The sequence below is a fragment of the Staurois parvus genome, unplaced genomic scaffold (assembly GCF_062004578.1).
Source record: "Staurois parvus isolate SC_StPar_1 unplaced genomic scaffold, SC_StPar_1.0 ptg000562l, whole genome shotgun sequence".
NCBI classification, from domain to species: Eukaryota; Metazoa; Chordata; class Amphibia; order Anura; family Ranidae; genus Staurois; species Staurois parvus.
Genome location: NW_028318358.1, coordinates 13,573,244 through 13,593,674, shown reverse-complemented (window position 1 = coordinate 13,593,674; position 20,431 = coordinate 13,573,244). Strand labels below are relative to the sequence as shown.

The window sequence follows — 20,431 nt, the reverse complement described above, 5'->3', positions numbered from 1 at the left end:
AAACAAAATAAAAAATTGCAAGAATATTTTGTGTGTGAATGTTTGGTAGGTGCAGCGTGCTGCAACTGCAGTAAACACGCAAAGGCCTGGAGTGCAGTAACTGATTTATTGAACTTGCAACAGTACAACAACTGGCTGGTAAGTTTAACCAGCCTGGAACTTAGTCAATGCAGCAGAGAGTCAGCTGTAGTGGGTCCAAACTGAAGACATCCCAAGGGGGGTGGAATGCGACCTGGCAGGTCCAACCCAAAAGGGAGTTTGCAGAAGTGCAGACATAGGCCCTGAGCTTTCCCTACTCCCTGCAATCAGTGTTGACAGATCGGTATGCTCTCCCTACACTGATTCACAAATGCATACCAAAACCCAGGGGCAGGGACTTAAAAAGACTCTGCATGACCCAAGATGGCCACCAGTGTCACTTGAAGGCAGTGTAGCCAATCAAAATGCTGCTCAATGGAAGCATAGAGAAACCAAATTTCCCTTCACTTCCCCTCCCAGGTGCAGTACCGCTCCAAAACGAGCAACACCTCCAGTGGAGAAAACTACTTGCATATGTGAGCAAACTTGTTCAAACATTAACTCACATGCGCAATTTTAATCCTTGAACTTGTCAAATTTATCATACACTGATTTTTAATGTTAGCGGTGTGGTCCTAGTTTGCTGAATGTGTTAAATATCCAATTGTTAGGTTAAGCCACTGCTCTGCTAGGGAAATCCAGCCAATGTCCACTCTTCTTATGGCATGTACACCACAGACCCATCACGTTGGCGGGTCCAGCATAAAGATCAAATCATGAAAAAAATTCCAGGCAGTTTAATGGCAAACATGGAGGTTTATCATCGATCGCATGCCTCTCACAAGCGGTTATCACATGGTGCCTAAAAGTGTTTCACAGAACGAGTGCTTAAAGAAGAATTCCAGGTATGGACCAATGTCATTTTGTTAAAATATCCATACCTAGAATTCTTTAATCGTAAGGCTGATTTTATTATTTCAAATTCCCAGCTTGCTAAATAACAAATATCCAATAAGGGAACTTCATTTGTCATTCCATCGTGCATCTTTAAAATTACAGTAATTTCTAGGAATAGAACTATAAGAATATATGAGAAAAATAAACTACATTTTAAAATGTCATGAGACCGCAACACAACATCACATCTGAATAAGTGATCAATTTTATCCACTCCAGTGCCAACGTATGATTTCATGCATCACTAACACCACCCATACCAGTTGTAACCTACACATCACCAGCTGCATGATGACTGTAGGCTTTGGTGTTCCACCGCATCTGTGACTTGGTTTAAAGTGGCCATAGCTTTAAGAACCACTGAACTAGAACTTTTTTTTTGCTGCAAGACAGGGTTAGTAAGACCGATACAACACAGTTTACAAAATAAGTATTTTGGAGTGTAGTTGTGTCTATAAATGTGATTAAAATACAGTTTTGGTGCTCCTCACGGAGGAATTTTAAGGTCATAACCAGCCAAACAATCTTTTTGCCCAAGGCAAGGGTTCCTCTTAATTTCCCTGGTGTAAAAGCCTCAGAATGGCTGTTACACGCCATGGTTGGTTTATTGGCTGTAGTTTTGTGGTCTAGTAGTTCTGACCCTTCAGATAAAAGATTTGTAGGGAAAGGCTGGACATCATGTGGGATTGCCTAGGTACAGACTTCTGTGCACCAGCATTATCAATCCATAATGAAGGTATTAATAATCATTGTCCTATTTCTTCTTCTCTTAGTGGCTTAGAAGCAAAGCTGAATGGATATGCCATCAACACTGATTCGTGGCATATTCTGGAAGACATCAAACTAGTGTCTTCCCTGAGAAGATCACAATATTCAGGTGTGTATAATCTGCATCTCAAATTCCGTTATGCTATGTGAAAACTAATTCAATAACTCAGTCTGTAAATACTATCTATTTAACACCCTCCTAGTTTGCTACGGGGAGCTCTAGTTCCAATTGCTAGTTAGAGGCTGAGTAGCAGCCTGGGTGTGATGGCTGTCGAGGTCAAATTTGGGTCAGAGCGGAGAGGCTCTGCAGACCAGTTCTCTGGAATGTCCCCTTGCTCTAAGACTTTGGAGAAAGATCTAGAAGCAGTGGCTGGTCTGTACTCTTGGAGGGTCCTGGCCAATTCCCAACAGGAGGCTTGGCAAGGGGCCAAGACAGCCTTTAAGAGTAATTGAGCTTGCTCAGCAGCAGGAAAGTTCGGGTGGAAGATGGAGAGGAAGTGAGACTGGAGAGCAGGAGCCTGGGAAGGGGGCCCAGATGGGAGAAGCTCACTTCCAGACAGGGAGCATGGAAGGAGAAAAGCTTGGAACATAACAGGACCCTGAGAGAACCATGTGTAGCAGGGAAGGCACAGCCCAGCTAGAAGACCTAGTAGCAGTCAGACCCACCAGAAACACAGGAGATGGACTAAGCGAGTAGTCCTGCACCCCCTGGGCCGGAAAAAGGAAGGAGCACTCTGGTGGGAAACCAGAATAACTACCCGGGACTGTCTTACTTTAACGTGGCAGGAACTGGATCTCCTGCTCAGGCATTTCCCTCAGCTGGTTGAGAGGAGGATTCATCTGGGCTCTGGGATGGTACAACTGGAGATGCTGGCTAGCTCTCAGAGGATTTAGCTGTAAACTTGTACATAGTTCCAGGAAGTTGTCCTTGGCCCCACAGTTTTTTGGGTTTGGCATTTGCCAAGAGAAAGGTACTTGCCTGACTGCATTGTGCCAAGTTTGGTAGAGGGGGTTATGGTGTGGGGTTGTTTTTCAGGGGTTGGGCTTGGTTCCAGTGAAGGGAACTCTTAAGGCATCAGCATACCAAGACATAGCTGCAAAGGGTAGGCCAACTCAATACTGAACCCTATGGACTAAGACTGGGATACCATTAAAGTTCGTGTGTGTGTAAAGGCAGGTGTCCCAATACTGTTGGCAATATAGTGTATTCATCTTCACCTTTTGAGCCCCCTAAAAACCCTGTTTAGCTGACGGGAGCAAAGCAAGTCTAAGCCCTCTCCACTCTATCCAAAACTAACCTGAAAAAAAATTTGCCTTTAGTTACACTTTAAGCCACTTGTACACTTGACTACTCTCTGTAGCTGCTCCTTTTAAAAAAGGAAATCTTAGTGGTTGTACAGGCTGAAGGTTTTTTACATTAATACATTCTCTGCATTAAAGTAAAAGACATGTCTGCAGAACTGCCCTTCCTCCCAGCCACCTTTGCACTTACCTTTACTCAGTCTTGATCTTGAGCTGTGCCCAAGAGCAGTGTCTCTCTCCTCTTTCCTCACAGGACATTAGGGCAGTAGCTAGAGCCATTTGCTCCCACTGCTATAAGTCACAGCCAGTAAGTAGAGAGTGTGGGGCGGGGAAGTGCTATGCTGTGTTTAAATGGGGACAAAAAAACACACATCAGGAGTGAGCCTGAACAAGTGCCCCCATAGGTGACTTGCTATGGGGGCACTGGACAGGGGGAGGAGGGAGGAGGCAGGAGCACCAGCAGGGGACCTGAAAAGAGGAGAATCAGGGCTGCTTTGTACAAAGCCTTTGCACAGAGCAGGTAAGTATGACATGTTTGTTATTAAAAAAAAAATTAGGTTTACAATCGCATTAAAGGAAATCTATAGCCACAACATGCACTTTAATTTTATAATATCAGGATTGTAATACAAACAGTTAAATTGGAGGGAGGAAAGCCAAAGTGGATAGTGTGACAGGGAACCTGTGAGACAAACTGCATTCACTCCCAGGAAAATATCACCTGTCATTTAAACAGCTGTGATGAGCCCAATAAGGCTCTCCACCAGCTAAGCACCTTTCAGAGCCTGATTAGGATTGTGTGAGTGATAAAAAAAGAACCATAAAATCCTAAAAATGAGGCTGAGAAATGAATTCAGGAGTTCAACATACATCTAACTCTAAAAATATACAAACAGTGAAAAAGCAATATGGCTATAATCAGGCTTTTTTTTTCTAAGACTAGGTGCAGAAACTTTCCCCTTTTGAGTCACTTCTGCCCCCCCCCCCAACCTCCAAGCACCAAAAGACTTGGTTCCACCCCTTACCCGCCTCCAAGCAACGAAAGACTGCCATGCAAAAATAGATTCCCTCCAGTGACAATAGATCCCCCAGCAGCCAGCATCAATAGACCCTCCAACTCCCCCTGCCATTACATACATTCAGTCCTGGAGGTGCCGGAACTGTGTTCCACAGCAGTCATACTGAAAAAAGCCCTGGATATAATGTCTAAAAGTGGGTAGCTTAGATTAAAAAAACAATCCAAAAGTTGCAATAACTAAGAGGGTGCTGCTGCTGAGCTGCGTGGGTGCTGCAAACCTGTGTAAAATGAGAAAGAGAACGCACACCCCATAGTGTAGCATGCATAAGGGAGTTTAATGGACAAAATAATAATTTTGGTCTGCACTCCAATCTCTTGACAGTTAAATTGGACAATCCAATATAAGCTTACGTGAAATCCTTTCATATTGTGAGTGGTGCCTATCAGCTGACAATCTTTCCAGAACTTCCAGGATTCTCTGCATGCTTTGCAGCTTCTCTAATGTTAAAATAGGAATTCTAAGGACTACAAATCCCATGGTACCTTGCTGCCTGCAAGCAGTGATTCCTGTTTTGATTCCTCCTCATGAAACTCCTCCCATCAGCACCTCTGTAGTTCAGAAGGCAGGCTCTGTGAAATGTGTGACACATGCTTACTCACAGGGCATAGGGAATGTGTCATAGAATTCAAGGAAGTAAATGTGTGGGAGCATATACTTCACAAAGTAAGTTTACAAACTTCAAGATCCTTCAGCTTAACCACTTAACCTCCAGAGGAGGTCTCTCTTCCCCCCCCCCCCGCCTCGCTCTCCCCATTGTACACAGATCTGACCCAACAAGGTGTCCTGCATTTACCGTATATTTAGCTCCATAAGACACACTTGGGGGGGAAATGTCTGTGTGTTTTATGGAGCGGCCAGGCCAGTATTCCCACCGCTGTTGTATGTCCGCAGTCTCTGGTCATCTCCTGTACCGTGTCCGCAGTCTCTGGTCATCTCCTGTACCGTGTCCGCATTTGTTCATAGTTTTTTGTTTTTTTGTTAAACTATAGTCCGGCCCTCCAACGGTTTGAGGGACAGTGAACTGGCCCCCTGTTTAAAAAGTTTGAGGACCCCTGCTTTAGCAGTATTTCTGCTCTAGGGCGGTGGGAAAACGGTTAATAGAGGTATGCAAGAAATAACTGGAATTCAATGTAGAAATGAATATCTGATTTTACATTTTGACCATAGATATGCCTTAATTTTTACAATTCTTATATTTCAGATATAGTGAGTAAGATATGGAAGGAGGATTCTTTCTTCGGAAGCCAATATCTAAATGGGATTAACCCCACACTGATAAAGAAATGTGCTAAAGTTCCAGGGAACTTCCCAGTTACTGACCACATGGTGGCTCCATTCTTGGGAGCTTGCACAAACCTAGAGAGAGAACTCCAGGTGAAGTTATTATCTGGTGTGGAGCTCTGGATGTAATTATAAAATAAACTGGTATTAAATTGTATGTATAGCCAACATTTTTTTTATTTGGATACAGTAAAGTTTTGAGACCCTTTGTTTTGCCGTGTCCCTTTGGGGAGATTTCCATTCACTTCCTGTCTCAGACACAAAATGAAGTGAAGAAACCTGAATCTTCAGAAGTTCTAATCTATATGTATTCTATCCAAAAGAAAATGTTTTAGCTTTACATACGCTTTAACCTCCCTAGCAGTCTGATTATGTCCATATTTCTGTGCTCAAAGCGGTACTTTTTTTTTTTTTTTTTTTTTTTATTGTAGGCCTGTCATTTTTAGGAATAACTCACTGAAATCTGTCTGAACGAGCCTAGTAAACATCCCGGGTATGTTACAATTTGAAACACAAAATCATAAATTATAATTTAATAAATAATATAATAAATTTAATTCAATAATATAATCAAACCAAAAACACTGAAACTTGAAATATAGCGCCAAGTTTGCACATCACTGAGCAAAGTTGCAAAATCGTTCAGTGTCTGACTAATTTCCCCACGAATCATTATCGCTCAATTCTGCAAGTGGTTCTGATTTACTATCGCTGTTCTCGATCTGGTCTAAAACCAATTTTAAACCAAAGGGATGCTTTTTGGACGCCATGGACATTTCTGTTCCAGGCAGACAGAACAGTAAAAATGCAGGCAGGACACAGGACAAAGCACTAGGGACAAAATGTATGTGAAATGGTTTGATACAATGTTTTACTATGTGATTTTAGTGTCACTTTTTGTCACTTTAAAATTTCCTGCCGTTCCGTCCCCCGTACATCCCGATGTTGCAGGGGACGAAACCCAGAAGATAGATGCTGGCATCCGCCTGAGGACATCGCAGGAGCGCAGGACAAGGTAAGTGAACAGATCCCGGAGCAGCGCCGCATGATAAGCCCGAGTATAGCTCGGGGTTACCGCTTGTGGTACTGAAAGTTTGCCCCGAGCTACACTCGGGAATACCGCCAGGGAGGTTACAGCAGGGCTACATTGCATCTGACCATTACAAACCAAAAACAAATTCATTTTCAATATTCAAAGCAAACCCATCCATCCATGTGTCCATGCTTTATTTTGCTGAACAATCACTTGGAAAACACCCCCTAACATTTCTGGCCATGACCATCTTGAGTAAGGGCAGATTCATGTAGCATTTACTTCCTGGAATCTATCTGCCCTTAGCTCAGGCATGGAGGCAGAGTGTGCTTAGCTAAGAAAACCCCCTCCATCCCTCCTGAAGGATCCTGGGATGTATGACATAATTTGCATAGGTCTGGAAACCAGGAAGTAACTGAAGAAATGTCCAAGGATCAGGCCCTCCTAACGCTCTTGTATTGAACTGTATTGTTGCTCTATTGTCTCCCATTATATTGTGAAGCGCTGAGCAAACTGTTGGCACTAGATCAATCCTGTATAATAATAATTTGCATAGGTCTGGAAACCAGGAAGTAACTGAAGAAATGTAAAAGGTTTAAAAAGTAAATGCTATACTTTGCTATTTAATGCTAGCAGTATAAGGGTTAAGTCAATGGTGATTGAGAGTAACGTTCCCCTTTAAATTAGCTCAGTGGTTTGATCCTATGTAACAATCATTTGCTTTTGTGCATGACTAGACTAAATTAAATCTTCATTGCAGATTTCATATTTGTTACCTTTCAGAATGGTCACATTTTCCTGGCAGATTATGAAGCTCTCCAGGGTGTTCCTGCTAATACCATCAATGGAAAACAACAATACATAGCAGCTCCAATGTGTCTACTGTGGAAGAATCCTCAGGATAAGCTTGTCCCAATTGCCATCCAGGTATTTTCACTTAGTTATTTATATCCATAACTGCATTTCTGCAATATTAAATTTGTACATAATTAAACTTTAAAATTGTAACTTGAAAAAAGATCTATAGCTTTAAGCCTTGTACCCATCACTAGAATGTTAGAAAAAAACACATTTGTAGTGATATCCGATAATCTGATCATTAGTACACAGCTTTCAAAAGCCAATCAGAACCGTTCATGTGAAAACATCAGAAGGGACAAACATGAAAATTTTTCTCATAATATAACTAATTTTTTTTTTTTTCCCTGTAATTAGTATAGTACAGTTGTGTTCAAAATGGCAGTCAGACATCGCTAACCTGATCACTGTTTTTTGGTAGAAATGATATTTCTACATGGCAAATTTACTAGCAGGTGTAGTAGAGTAATAGAAATCCAACAGACCTAACAGTCATGACATGCATGCTGCTGATTCTGTGTAATTGAATCGCTAATTGAAAGGGGCTTGTTCAAAATAATAGCAGTGTGGAGTTCTATTAGTGAGGTCATTCATTCTTTGAAAAACAGGTGGCAATTATTGCCCTTAGTTAAGGAAGGCAGCAAATGTTGTACAAATGTTGTGGTTACAGTGCATTTCTCTCAAATTCTGAGGAAAATGGGTCGGTCTAGACATTGTTCAGAAAAACAGCGTACCTGGATTAAAAAGTTGATTGGAGAGGGGAAAACATAACAAGAAGTGCAGAAAATGATAGGGATAGGCTCAGCTAAAATGATCGCAAATGCTTTAAAATGGCAACCAAAACCTGAAAGATGTGGAATAAACCAAAAAACTACCATTCGAATGGATAGAAGAATAGCCAAAATGGCAAGGACTCGGCCAACAATCAGCTCCAGCAAGATCAAAGAAGGTCTAAAGTTACCTGTGAGTACTGTTACAATTAGATGCCTATGTGAAGCCAAGCTGTCTGCAAGAAGCCCCCGCAAAGTCCCACTCTTGAAAAAAAGATGTGCTGAAGAGGTTACAATTTGCCAAAGAACACATTGACTGGCCTAAAGAGAAATGGTGCAACATTTTGTGGACTGATAAAAGTAAGATTGTTCTCTTGGATCTAGTGGCCGGAGACAGCTTGTCAGACGACCCCCAAACACTGAATTCAAGCCACAGTACACGGTGAAGACAGTGAAGCAAGGTTGCGCAAGCATCATGATATGGGGATGTTTCTCATACTACGGTGTTGGGCCTATTTATTGCATACCGGGGATCCTGGATCAGTTTGAATACATCAGAATACTTGAAGAGGCCATGCTGAAGAGGAAATACCCTTGAAATTGGTGTTCCAACAAGACAACGAACCCAAACACCAGTAAATGTGCAACATCTTTGTTCCAGACCAACAAGATTGACGTTATGGAGTGGCCAGCCCAATCCCTGGATCTTAGAAAACTTGTGGGGTGACATCAAAAATGCAGTTTCTGAGGCAAAACCAAGAAAGAGAAGAACTGTGGAATGTAGTCCAATCATCCTGGGCTGGAATACCTGTTCACAGGTGCTAGAAGTTGGTTGAGAACTGCTGTACATCTGTGTTGCATGGAGTCAAACAGTGCTTATACAACTAAATATTAAGTGATTCAAAGGAAAGCAAAATTTTCAAACATTTTAAAGTTTATATAGTGAATGTTTGAGTTTGTTAAAAAAAAAAAAAAAGCAGCGTTTGTATTCTTCTGTACAGTCTAATATTCACTTTTCTTGAATTTTTTTTTCTAGAGTAACACAAATATTTTTCTTCATGTTGATTTGGAATAGAATGTGTAGTGTTCCCAATGCATTTGTGTGTATGGAAATAAAAGCTATTAGAAGGATTTTGAGCTTTATTCACTTTTATCAACACACTGCTATTTTGAACACAACTGTATTTGTATGAAAACAATGAAGTGACCAAGACCCTGCATGCTCGGAAACTATAAATTAAATTACAATAGATTATGCATTGAAAGAAGTATGGTGGTGTAAATGGTGGAAATGAGTCTTTATGTACTCGGTCTGGTCTACTAGCTTAAAGATCACTAGAAGAAAAGATTATTAAACACCCCAGGAGATTCTGTGCACATAGCATTTGTCCCCATCTAAATCTGTGCAGGGGTTGCTGAGCTGTGTTGTCAGATGGCCTGGTCACCCACCTAGTTATCTGATGCCACTGAGGAACGGAGAGGGAGTTCTGAGTGACAGCTCAGGATTAGAGGGATATGACAGGCAGTGCACACAGAGCTTGCACAGCCCCTACCCCTGCTTCTCCCAAACTGCCAGAACCTGTGCTGTCTTGTCTCCTCAACTCTCCTCTATTTTACACAGAATTCCAAGCTGCAACCTGCTATAAAGGGGAATAGATGGTAGAAACTGTCAGCTTGTGTTTGTGAATGATTGCAGTTGGACAAAAGAGGTCCCATTCACAAAAACACAAGCTGAAAATACAGCAAAATAGCTATTATACTAGGCACTATTGGACTAGTGTGGTAGCCAGTGTATGCTGTTGTCAGCTGGTGTCTTCTCGAGCTGCAATCATTCACAGCACAAGCTGACCGTTTCCAGTCTGTCTGTAAACTGAATAGCAAGTTGCAGCTTTGGACACTGTAAAATGAGGAATCAGCAGCTGCAGAATGGAGGGAGGGGGGTCAAGGCTCAGTGCAGGCTGTAAACCCCCCCCCCCCTCCCATGGGAAAGCTAATATCTTTCAGCTTTTTGAGAGGTGGAGTTACAGCCCACAATGACAGAAAATAGATCTTCTTTACATAGGGAAACATTGTGAGGTCTCAGAGGAAATGTCTTTCATTGCGATGATGATGCATGTCTGAATTGGAGAAACTATTTTGTGGGAGTTGAAATTGTTCCCTGAGTCTCTGAAATGATTTGAATGGAATCAGTATACAGGTGATGGAGATGCATAATATGTTGGGTTCTGGTAAATAGTGCTTTTCTCAGGGGTGAAAGCATTAAAGCTTTCATATTTAGATCCACTATAAAAGAAGCCTACAACCTAAATAAAAGAAACAGGATCAAGTGGTCAGAACTGTTTGACAAGAAGCCTACTTCTAGGGCCTCCAGTAACCATGTATTTTACATACAGGGTAACAGTACTGATTGGTTAGTTATGCCAATTAACACTAGAAGACCCCACCAGTTGTTGTAGCCAGGGGCGGACTGACCATTTGGAAACTCGGGCACTGCCGAGGGCCCGGGGTCAGTAGGGGGCCCCATGAGATGCCCCTGGTACCCTTTTTCATAAGCTTTTTTGAGTTTGGGCAAGGACCCGGGGGCCCCATGAGTTGTCAGTCCGCCCCTGGTTGTAGCTGAGAAGCTACAAAGTAACTCCATTGATGTGGGATGGCTAGACAACCCTCATCTTTCAGAAGCTGCTGGGTTGTTTGCCTAATCCTGGAGTGGCCCTTCCTATAAATGAGATCTCTGCTATTGGGGCACTTAGCAGTGAGGAGGGGCCAGAAGCCACCATCAGGGGACCTGAGAAGAGTATTTGGGCTACTCTGTGAAAAACCGTTGCACATAAGTATGAAATGTTTATTTAAAAAAAGAGCCACTAATATCACTTTAATATTCTGAGCACCGTCGGGTAGGGGTTGTCAATGGATCATTGGGTAGCAGGGTGGATTTATCCCCACTATTTGTTATTTCAGAGAACCCAAATGTGTAAGTGATCTAAAGGAGGCTAGTGGGTATCACCCAGGGATAAAATCAGGTAATCTGCATATAAGGCTCTTCATCACATTTGTTATTTCTGAAGAGCACCCCGAGTCTGCCTCCTAGTATGGCACACTTGTATGCACCCCACTCCTTACAACTGGTTAGTGAGGCACTTCTCACATAAGCCCATAGAAATGTGCAGGAAGCTGGATAGGCACGCTAGAGCTGGTAAAAATGTAGTCTCATGAACAGTTAAGCAAAGAACACAATTACTTAAGTTGTCCTTTATGAACAGGCCATTTTTATACACTGATAAGTGGAGTTTTTCTACTTTTTTTTTTTTTTTTTTTTATTTCTGGTGGTAGGAGTTTTAAAAATGAAAGTATAACCTAGTGTAAGGAGCTGGGGTTTGACCGAAGCAGTGAGGTGAGGATGAAACTCAAAAGCACCAACAGGATGTTGGACTTTTTGGAAATGCATGGGTATCCCAGGTACTACTAGAATCTTAGACGGCCATTTTGTTTTGTTATTTCTAAGGTAAGGCTGAAGAAGAGTTTAGCTTTATTTCACTTGTCATGTTGCTACCATTTCTCTGCCACCTGAATAACTCCTCTCCTGATGTTGCTCTGGGCTAGGGTCCCCCTTTCCCTACACTGTTTTGTAGATTCTTTCCCAGCCTGCTCTGTTCCAGACTCACTAAATTGTTTAGTTCCAGGCTGGCTCCTCTTATAATCAGACTGATGTGTTCCAAGGCCCCCCTTGCCCAAGCAGCTCTGTTATAGACTGTTTACCAAGGCTGATCTGTTCTAGATTCCTCCTTTCTTCCTTTTTTCTTCAGCTGTCCTTGCTGAGTAAAACATGTTTCAGAGTTTGTCATGCCTGACCCATTATAAAAATCTATCAATGTAATATAAACATCAATTAAAAGTAAACTATAGGGTTTTGGGTTTTTTTTATCATATTTTGTGGCCAGTAAATCCTGTTTCTTTTTTGTATTCCAGTTATCTCAGACCCCTGGAAAAAATGTTCCCATCTTTTTGCCCAGCGACTCGGAATATGACTGGTTATTGGCCAAGATCTGGGTGCGTAGTGCTGATTTCCAGGTACATGAAGCTGACGCTCACCTTCTCCGCACCCATCTCTTAGCTGAGGTCTTCTCAATTGCAACTACGAGGCAACTTCCAATGGGGCACCCAGTGTATAAGGTGAAAAGTCTGGAATTACTTTCATTGAGATGTTTGACAGATATTTTACTGTTCATTGGTAGAATTGAAAGCAATTCATGGTGTAATAGCATGGTGTAAGGCAAAGCATCTTAATTGCAGACGTTTTGGTAAAGGATTGTAGGGTCCAATAGTTGAATTGTGTATAGGCAAAACTTTGGTTGAACAGATTTGTTTTAGTGTGTTTTTATTTATACACTGCTCAGAAAAACTAAAGGAACACTTTGGAAACCCATAAGATGGGGGAAAATATCATGCTGGATATCTATACTGATATGGACTGGGTAATGTTAGGAACATAAGGATCAGCAAGGGAGGATGTCACCAGCACACCAAGGATCACCAATATGGGTCCAATAGTTTTTTATTGAACGATCACATAGTTACAGCAAGGCAATGTTTCAGAGTCTCTCAGGACCCCTTCATCAGGCTTGTGACAGAAGCTGGAGAACTATTTTAGAAAACCATCCACCAATCAGAGTGAAGTAAGATGAGCCTGGCCCCACCCTATGATGTCATGTTCTCTCCAAAAATGCATAAAACATTATGAAAATAAACCATAATATCAGATGTGCGTAAACTGTGTTCCCGTGTATAGAAACATTGTGGTCACAGTGTCGTGGTGTTCTACACATGCTCAGTTGCTCTCTATATTTGGCACTGTCTTGAAAATGTAGAGGCTGATCTGCCTAAAGCTTTACTGCTGCTTGGACTCTGGGCTTCAGCAAGATGGCAGCCTCCAGCAAGATGGCAGCCTCCAGCAAGATGGCAGCCTCCAGCAAGATGGCAGCCTCCAGCAAGATGGCACAGGAACCATGCTGGAGGCAATTTGCAGCACACACCAATTTTAGTAGCATAATTAATGTGGAATGTATGTTGCTTGCTAAAGAACATTCGTTTTGATCATGTTATGGGTAAAATGCTCTCTAAATATGCTTCTCTTGCTATTGTGTTGGAAGATATACAAAGATTTTGAAAGTTCAACTACTTGTTTGGATGTAAATTCAAACATGCATGCCTAATATTAACTATAACGATTTTCTTACTTAAAGCTGAACTGTAGTGTGAATTAAAATCTTTTGTATGTTGCTCAAACTTAAATGTAAGTTGAAATCTAATATCTCAGCCTGTATGCAATAATCCCACAGCCATCATCCCCTACTGACATTCACTTCAGGGTAGCAGGGGTACTTCTGTGGCCGATTTTTAATATAGGAATGCCTGTCAAGGTCATGGGCACAGCCACCGTCGTGCTCCCATATCTCCTTGGTATTGAAAGTGTATTGCTGCTTCTTTAAAACTGAACTACTGAAAAAGCAGTTTGTCTAAATACTATAGGAATGTGTATTCCTACTTAAATGTTTGGTGTGCTTTGTGTATTTCTAGATATGTTCAGTAATCCTGTGTGTAGGATCTACCAGTAACAGACCAGTGACTGCTGCGCTCTCATTTTTGTGCAGGGTGACTGGTCTTGCATCTGCCTTGCTCCTGTAATTTTCTGCAGGCAGCCTGTAGTGGGTGGACCTGCTGGGCCCCTTACAGAGCTATGCTCTCTGCACAGGTTATGTGCTATACAGTGATGATGTCATTGCTAGTGGTGTCAATAGGGTTGGTGTCACCTGGTACGGTAAATCATGATGCCACCCCCTCCTCCCCACAGGCTCTACTGTCAAGCCTGCCACTGGGCAGGCTAGTTTCAGTTCAGCAGCACAGTCATGGTGTGCACCCCAAACTGACCCCTGAAAATGATGTGGTTGGTGCTGGCAAGCCGATCAGTGTGCTGGCACGGATGGGGGCGACACCACTGCAGTTGGATATCACTTCCTACTTGATGGTGCCAGGGCAGCAATCAGAAATTTTGGGTCCCCTTGCACAGCTTTAGGCCTGGGCTTCCCTGGGACCTATTGTCGGAGATAGTCAGAGACTGCGGACATACTACAGGAGACGGTTAGAGACTGCAGATATTCTGTGTATATGGGCACTGGGCAGGAACACTCAGCCTGGCTGGTATAGATATAAACTGAGACACACTAAGCTGCTGTTCTGGAGATCACAATCCTTCAATGGCCTGCTTCACACAATGAAGGTTGCTCCGAGTTCAGTTAAATGGCATAGCTGCAAGGTCGTTCCTAAATCCCTCCCTTGAACCAGACCCATTTCAACTGATAAAATGCTTGGTGAGACCCTGTTTTTCAGAGACATTTCCAAAAACATTCCATTAAAATGGGGATTCGGCATTTATACCTAATGCTAGTGAAACCAGGTTAGATTTTTCATGGTGGGAAAAGTTCAGCTTTAAATTGTTAGACAATTACAAAGTAAGGTACCCTAAAATGATTTACATGTCTAGCCTAAAGCAAATATCGTATACAGCTGGATCTCTTATAACAGTGTTTTTTTTTTTTTTGTTTTTTTTTTTGTTTTTTTTTTTCCTAGCTTATAATTCCACACCTTCGCTACACACTGGAAATAAATACCTTTGCAAGAACGAAACTTCTCGGACCAGGAGGCTTCTTTGATCAAGTAAGAACCAAAGCACTGGTTACATTTTGTTTGGCTATTCCAGTTGACTAGAGCAAGTGGTGTCAGTAACAGAACATTCAATAAAATACACAACTGAAATATCTAAATGGAGAAAATAAAGTTTAGTCTTCTGGAAATTCTTATTTCTAAAATTGTGAACAGTGGTGGTGATTTATGGATCGAGGTGGGGGTGGAAATTTGCAAAGTCATTACTTGTGGCTGTTAAATGGTGCAGAAAACATTCTGTGGGAGGGAAGGAAGCAACATGCACCAGCCATCCTTGCCTCCCAATGAATCAAATCCTTCAGAGAAGAAGGCAGCAACATGCATTGGTCTTTCTTTCCTTTCTTTGAATAAAGTTGTTGGTGTAGAAAACAAATCCTTTTCCTTTGGTAAAAGTACTAGTTTGATAGGCCTGACGCAGAGGCATGCTAATCCTTCCTTACTTATCTTTTACTTTCTAAACCTTTCCATAATTATTTGGCACAGTCTTTGAAATAAGACCTGCAGGCCAATGGTCATGGTGAGTATTCTTTTCCTCCAAAAGGACTATATGTCCCCCACTTGTAAGTTGGGTTTGCTTATTTGCCATTCACCACAATCTGGAAGGTTGTAAAGTTACTTCTTCTTTCAATGACTCCAGAAAATGTGGGCAAGGTGCTGTACTTGCCTGATGTTGAACCAGCAGTGCAGTCATATATTATTATTATACAGTATTTATAAAGCGCCAATAGTTCGCTCAGCGCTGTACATTACAAAGGGAGACAGAACATGTGACAGAACAATACCAATACAATGCAAAACATGAGGGGATCAAGGGCCCTGCTCTTTCGAGCTTACAATCTAGGCATATATTTTTTTTTTTCATTTAAATATTTGATTTTTCAGAAACAATTTGTAGAAACATACTCTTTAAAACATTGACACATTTATCATTTCATCCCCCCCCCCCCCCGCTATATACCACCCATCTCCCCACCATCCAACCCTCGTCCCCTCTGCTCTGCATTTCCCTATTCCTTTCTGGAGATCCTATTCCCCATAAAAGAAGAAAGTGTAACCATATTCTGTGTTAGTCCCCCATAAACTCTATAATTTAACTTTGACTTTTTAAATTCCTCCCGTTCCATCTTATATCTCTCCATCTTATCTTCATTCATATGGTACAGTTCCTCTAATTTACATATTTGATCCACCCTGTCAACCCAATCTTTTATTTTCGGCACCTCCTGTCTCCTCGAACTTGGGTATCAAACCCTTTGCTGCATTTCAGTTATATTTTTTGACTGAAAGCTTGGTACTATGAAAGAAAATAGTGAGCTTGATTCAGAAAATTACAGATTGATATTCTATTGGACCCAGAGACTTGCCTCTCAATACTCTTGTATTCAAGAACACTCCCACCATATGATACATAGTGCCTCTACCTCCACATCGCCGCCAACACAAAGGTGAATTACCTCCACTCAATCTATGTGCCAAACTCTGTGTAATATACCATCTTGCCATACATTTATAATTCACTTCTACTTCTGCATATTTATATTTTCATGAATTAATCTATAAATTTTCCTCTTTTTCCACATCTATTACTCCTATATCCCTTTCCCATTTTTCTATATATGGAGGCCTTCTGTGTTTTATTTCAGTGAGAATCTTATATATTTTAGAAGTTCTGTGTTTCCCATCTCCCAGTGTGTCTAATAAACGCTCAAAGGAGTTCCAATCCTCTCTTGTTCTTAAAGGCTTTGGCAGCTTCCCTACTAAGTGTTTCAATTGAAAATAACACCACTCATCCATTCTCTTGAAAATTTCTCCTTTTTTTTTCAATTCCATAAGTGAACCCATTTCCTACCCCACCATTATATCCCATAAATGTGCATCTTCCTTCTTAATCCATTTCCTTGTGATACCTTTACCCGGGGGGGAAAAAAACTGTTGATCCTACGTGCATTAACAATGATTTCAATTCCCATCTGTTTGTGTAAAACATCCCAAACTCTTAAAACCTTTAATGTGAAACTTGTAATGTGAACAAACTTGTGCTATTTGCTAATCCTCGGTATTGTGAAGGTTGTGACAATCGTGGCGTCAGACCCCAGCCCTTCTCACAACTCGTGACCGACGGACTAGCCAATCTAAAACCACGCTGTCACGTGTGTAACAATGCCATGCCCAGCTGCACCCTGCACAAAGATTTTCCATCTAATGGACTACAATCTGTGTGTCTTCAGCCTGAGAGCGATTGTTACTGGGTCAGGTTAATTGTACAAAAAGGAGGTGGTGGCAGTGTGAAGGGTTAATTGCATAAAGAGGAAACTTGGCAATATTAGCAATAACACTATGATGGTTGAATAATCATCTGTATACCATTGTCATCACAGGCAGGGTATATAGAGGTTTAAACACACAGTAGCGTTCTTCAGAAACGGGTTCTTTGCATTACAGAGCTTCAGAAACAGGGGTTCTTAGTTTGCATTAAAGAGCTTTAGAAACAATTCAACACTTTCAGAAAGTAAGAGTTATTACTAAAAGGTGAAAAGGGTGCAATAAAAATATTTACAGAAAGATGTAGCCTATATATATATAATTATACAGAGAGCAATAGCACAGCAAAGAGATCAGAGGAATTTAGCAAGATAAAGTACTTGCCAAAAGTCCTGGGTTAAGCAGCTTTCAAGTGTCAGAGCAGAAGGGCCTTATCTCCCAAAATTTAGTTCCGATGTTAAAAGGGAGAAACGTCAACTAAGCTTAGCTTTTCTAGGAACTCTGCTACAGGGAGACACCCTGCTGAGAACCAATTGCCTCATTTGGGTGAGTGTTGCAGGTGGAGACCCAAGCTAGAACCAAAATCCCTCCCAAGTTGATACCAGGGCAATAACTTTTCCCTGGATACATGAAACATTCTATCCACAAGTAGATTAATCTGCTAAACGTCTAGCTATGAAATATGACATACCTGCTGGGACTGTTAAGGGGATATCATTTTCTGCTCTCCTGTAGATGTCAGCTAGGCGGTGTAATATATCAGACGACTTGTATTAAAGTGACCGGTCTGAATATATGCCTGGTTTTTATGCAAGTCTTTCATATTCCAAGATGTGAAATCATAGGGGGAAAATGGATTTTGAATATGATATCTGGTTTACGGTTTATCTGGAATATCTTTGAAGCTCAGTGAAGGACTTTAGTGGCTTTACAATCCTTTTCCAGTAAGAGTTAGAAGACATACGGGGGCCAGGCTAATTGGGGTTTATAACTATGAGCTCTCCCGCTGGGCCTTGATGCCTTTTTGAACTCCGCATCCAGGGACCACGTGTCTCTCAACAGAGGGAGGGGGAATTTGGAGGAGAGAGATACAAGATGGGTGACCGCGTCTGATCTCTGTATGCACAATTGCTACAGAGGTAACCATACAATTCTACTTAATTTGGTATTACTTAGTATATTTTCTATTTTAACCCAGCATTTCCCTTTTCCATTATGTCCAGTCATAACTTCTCGCCATTATTACTGAGTTATAGTATCTTTTCAAATCTGGTACTCCCAGTCCACCTTTCTCTTTATTTCTACATAAAATTTCATGGTTTATTCTTGGTTTTTTATTCCTCCAAATATATCCATTTTTCTTAATTGTTCTGTATTTCTGGTAGTTTAATTGGTATCATTTGAAATTTATATGAAATATTTGGAACAATCACCATTTTTATCAAACTTATACGACCAATCCATGACGGGGTTCCCCCACCTAATTTCCTTAGTTCATCCTTGATATGATTAAACTATATCCCATTGTTAAATGAGAAGTTCTTGGAGGAAACAGTTAATTTTATTCCTAGATATTTGAATTTATTCTCTCCAAACAAAGGGAAATTCCTCTTGTTTCCTATTTTTCTCTCTATTTGGAAGGTTTATATTTTATTTCTGTTTTTGTTGGATTCATTTTTAAAGTTGATATCTCTCTATACTCGTTAAGTGATTTCATTAAATTTGGCAATGTTATCCTAGGGATCCCCACATAGAGCATAAGGTGGCAGCTTATGCAGATATGTTTTGTCTCCTATCCATATTCGCTTTATATCCATATTATTCCTTATTGTAGACAACAGATTCTAGTGACAAAACAAAGTGTAGACAGAGGGCATCCCTGTCTTGTTCCTTTTAGCATCCCGAAATACTCTGCAGAAATCATGGTTAATGGGGATTTATCAGAGGGTAGACTATATAACTTATCCATTTTCTCATTCTATCTCTTATCCCCAATACTTCAGTGTATCCATCATATATCCCCAATCTACTCTATCAAATGCCTTTTTCAGCGTCAATCGAGAGCACCACCACAGGGGTTTTCTCTTTTCTGCTTTTTTTGTATGAGAAACAGATCTCAGTCCGTTATCTCTACCCTCTCTCCCTGGGACAAAGCCTACTTGATCTATGTGTATCCATTCCGGAATTAGGTCTTTCAACCTGTTTGCCAGAACTTTTGCATATAATTTAGTATCTGTGTTCAATAAAGAAATCGGTCTATAACTTGAACATTGAGTAACATCCTTATCCTCTTTATGAATGAGAACTACATGTGCTTGTAGGGATTCCCCCCTCATTTCCATCTCTCCCCCCCCCCCCCCCCCCATGCATTTTTATAAAAAATATAAAGAACTATTAGTACCTAAATTGAGGATATATAATATCTCACGTATATCCATCTGGACCTGGGCTTTTTCCATCTATAGTACTTTTTAGTGCTAGTTGTATTTCTTCCTGCGTTATTTCTAGTTCTAAGCATTTTAATTGTTCCTCGCTTATTTTCGGTAATCCTGCATTTTTAAATGTGTTGGTCTTTTTTCTATTTTTCCTACTCCATCTATGGGGAGTGATATTATATAGATTGCTATAGTATTCTTTAAACACTCTAGTTGAATACACGAATTCTCCTTTTGAGGTCTATTTTCTCTAAAGAGATTTCTATATAGTTCCTGGATTTTTCTCTTCTCTGAGCCCTAATTACTTTCCTGGCCTATTTCCCCATCTATATCTCTCACTTATTTGATTACTCTTCTCTTATCTTCCAGTAAATTATTTGATTCTTTTATTTATTACCCTCTACATAATTTCATTTTTTACTCTATTTTTATGTGTTTGTTCTAGCTCAGAGTTCCCTGAGGAGCGCATTCATTTTTTTCTCTTCTTTCCCTCTTCTTTGCTCCAATCGAGATTAGGATTCCTCTAATATAGGCCTTATGAGCCTCCCATACCGTTGCTACAGACTCATCCCCTGTATCATTTTCTTCAAAAAATTGCTTTTTTTTTTAAATTCTTTGATTTGTCTCTTGATCCTGGAGGTTTCATTTAACCTCCATACTTTCCCCCATTCAACTCCTTTCCCCATAATTGCATTGTGACGGGAGCATGGTCTGATATTGACATCACTTCTATTTTTACTTTAACTAAAGCCTCAATAAGTTGATGTTCCAGCAATATATAATCCAATCTTGAATAAATCTTGTGTGCATGGGAGTAAAACGTATAGTCTGTCCTTCATATGCTTAATTCTCCATATATCTACAAGTTGACATTTGAAATATCATTTTATTCAAGGATCTCGGAGACCTACTCTCCTCCCTCTGCACAGGAGATGTCATATCTGAGGGTCC

The 20,431-nt window shown here is 40.9% G+C and overlaps 1 protein-coding gene across 1 annotated transcript in view; it reads left to right on the top strand.

Annotated features, from left to right (window-relative positions):
* LOC149450864 (hydroperoxide isomerase ALOXE3-like) overlaps positions 1-20,431 on the top strand; it is a 56,098-nt gene that overhangs the window by 18,481 nt on the left and 17,186 nt on the right. Inside the window, exons 5-9 of the mRNA XM_089691363.1 lie at positions 1,749-1,852; positions 5,326-5,498; positions 7,222-7,365; positions 12,033-12,236; positions 14,691-14,777. Of these exons, the coding sequence (XP_089547489.1) occupies positions 1,749-1,852; positions 5,326-5,498; positions 7,222-7,365; positions 12,033-12,236; positions 14,691-14,777 (712 nt within the window). The remainder of the gene's footprint in view (positions 1-1,748; positions 1,853-5,325; positions 5,499-7,221; positions 7,366-12,032; positions 12,237-14,690; positions 14,778-20,431) is intronic.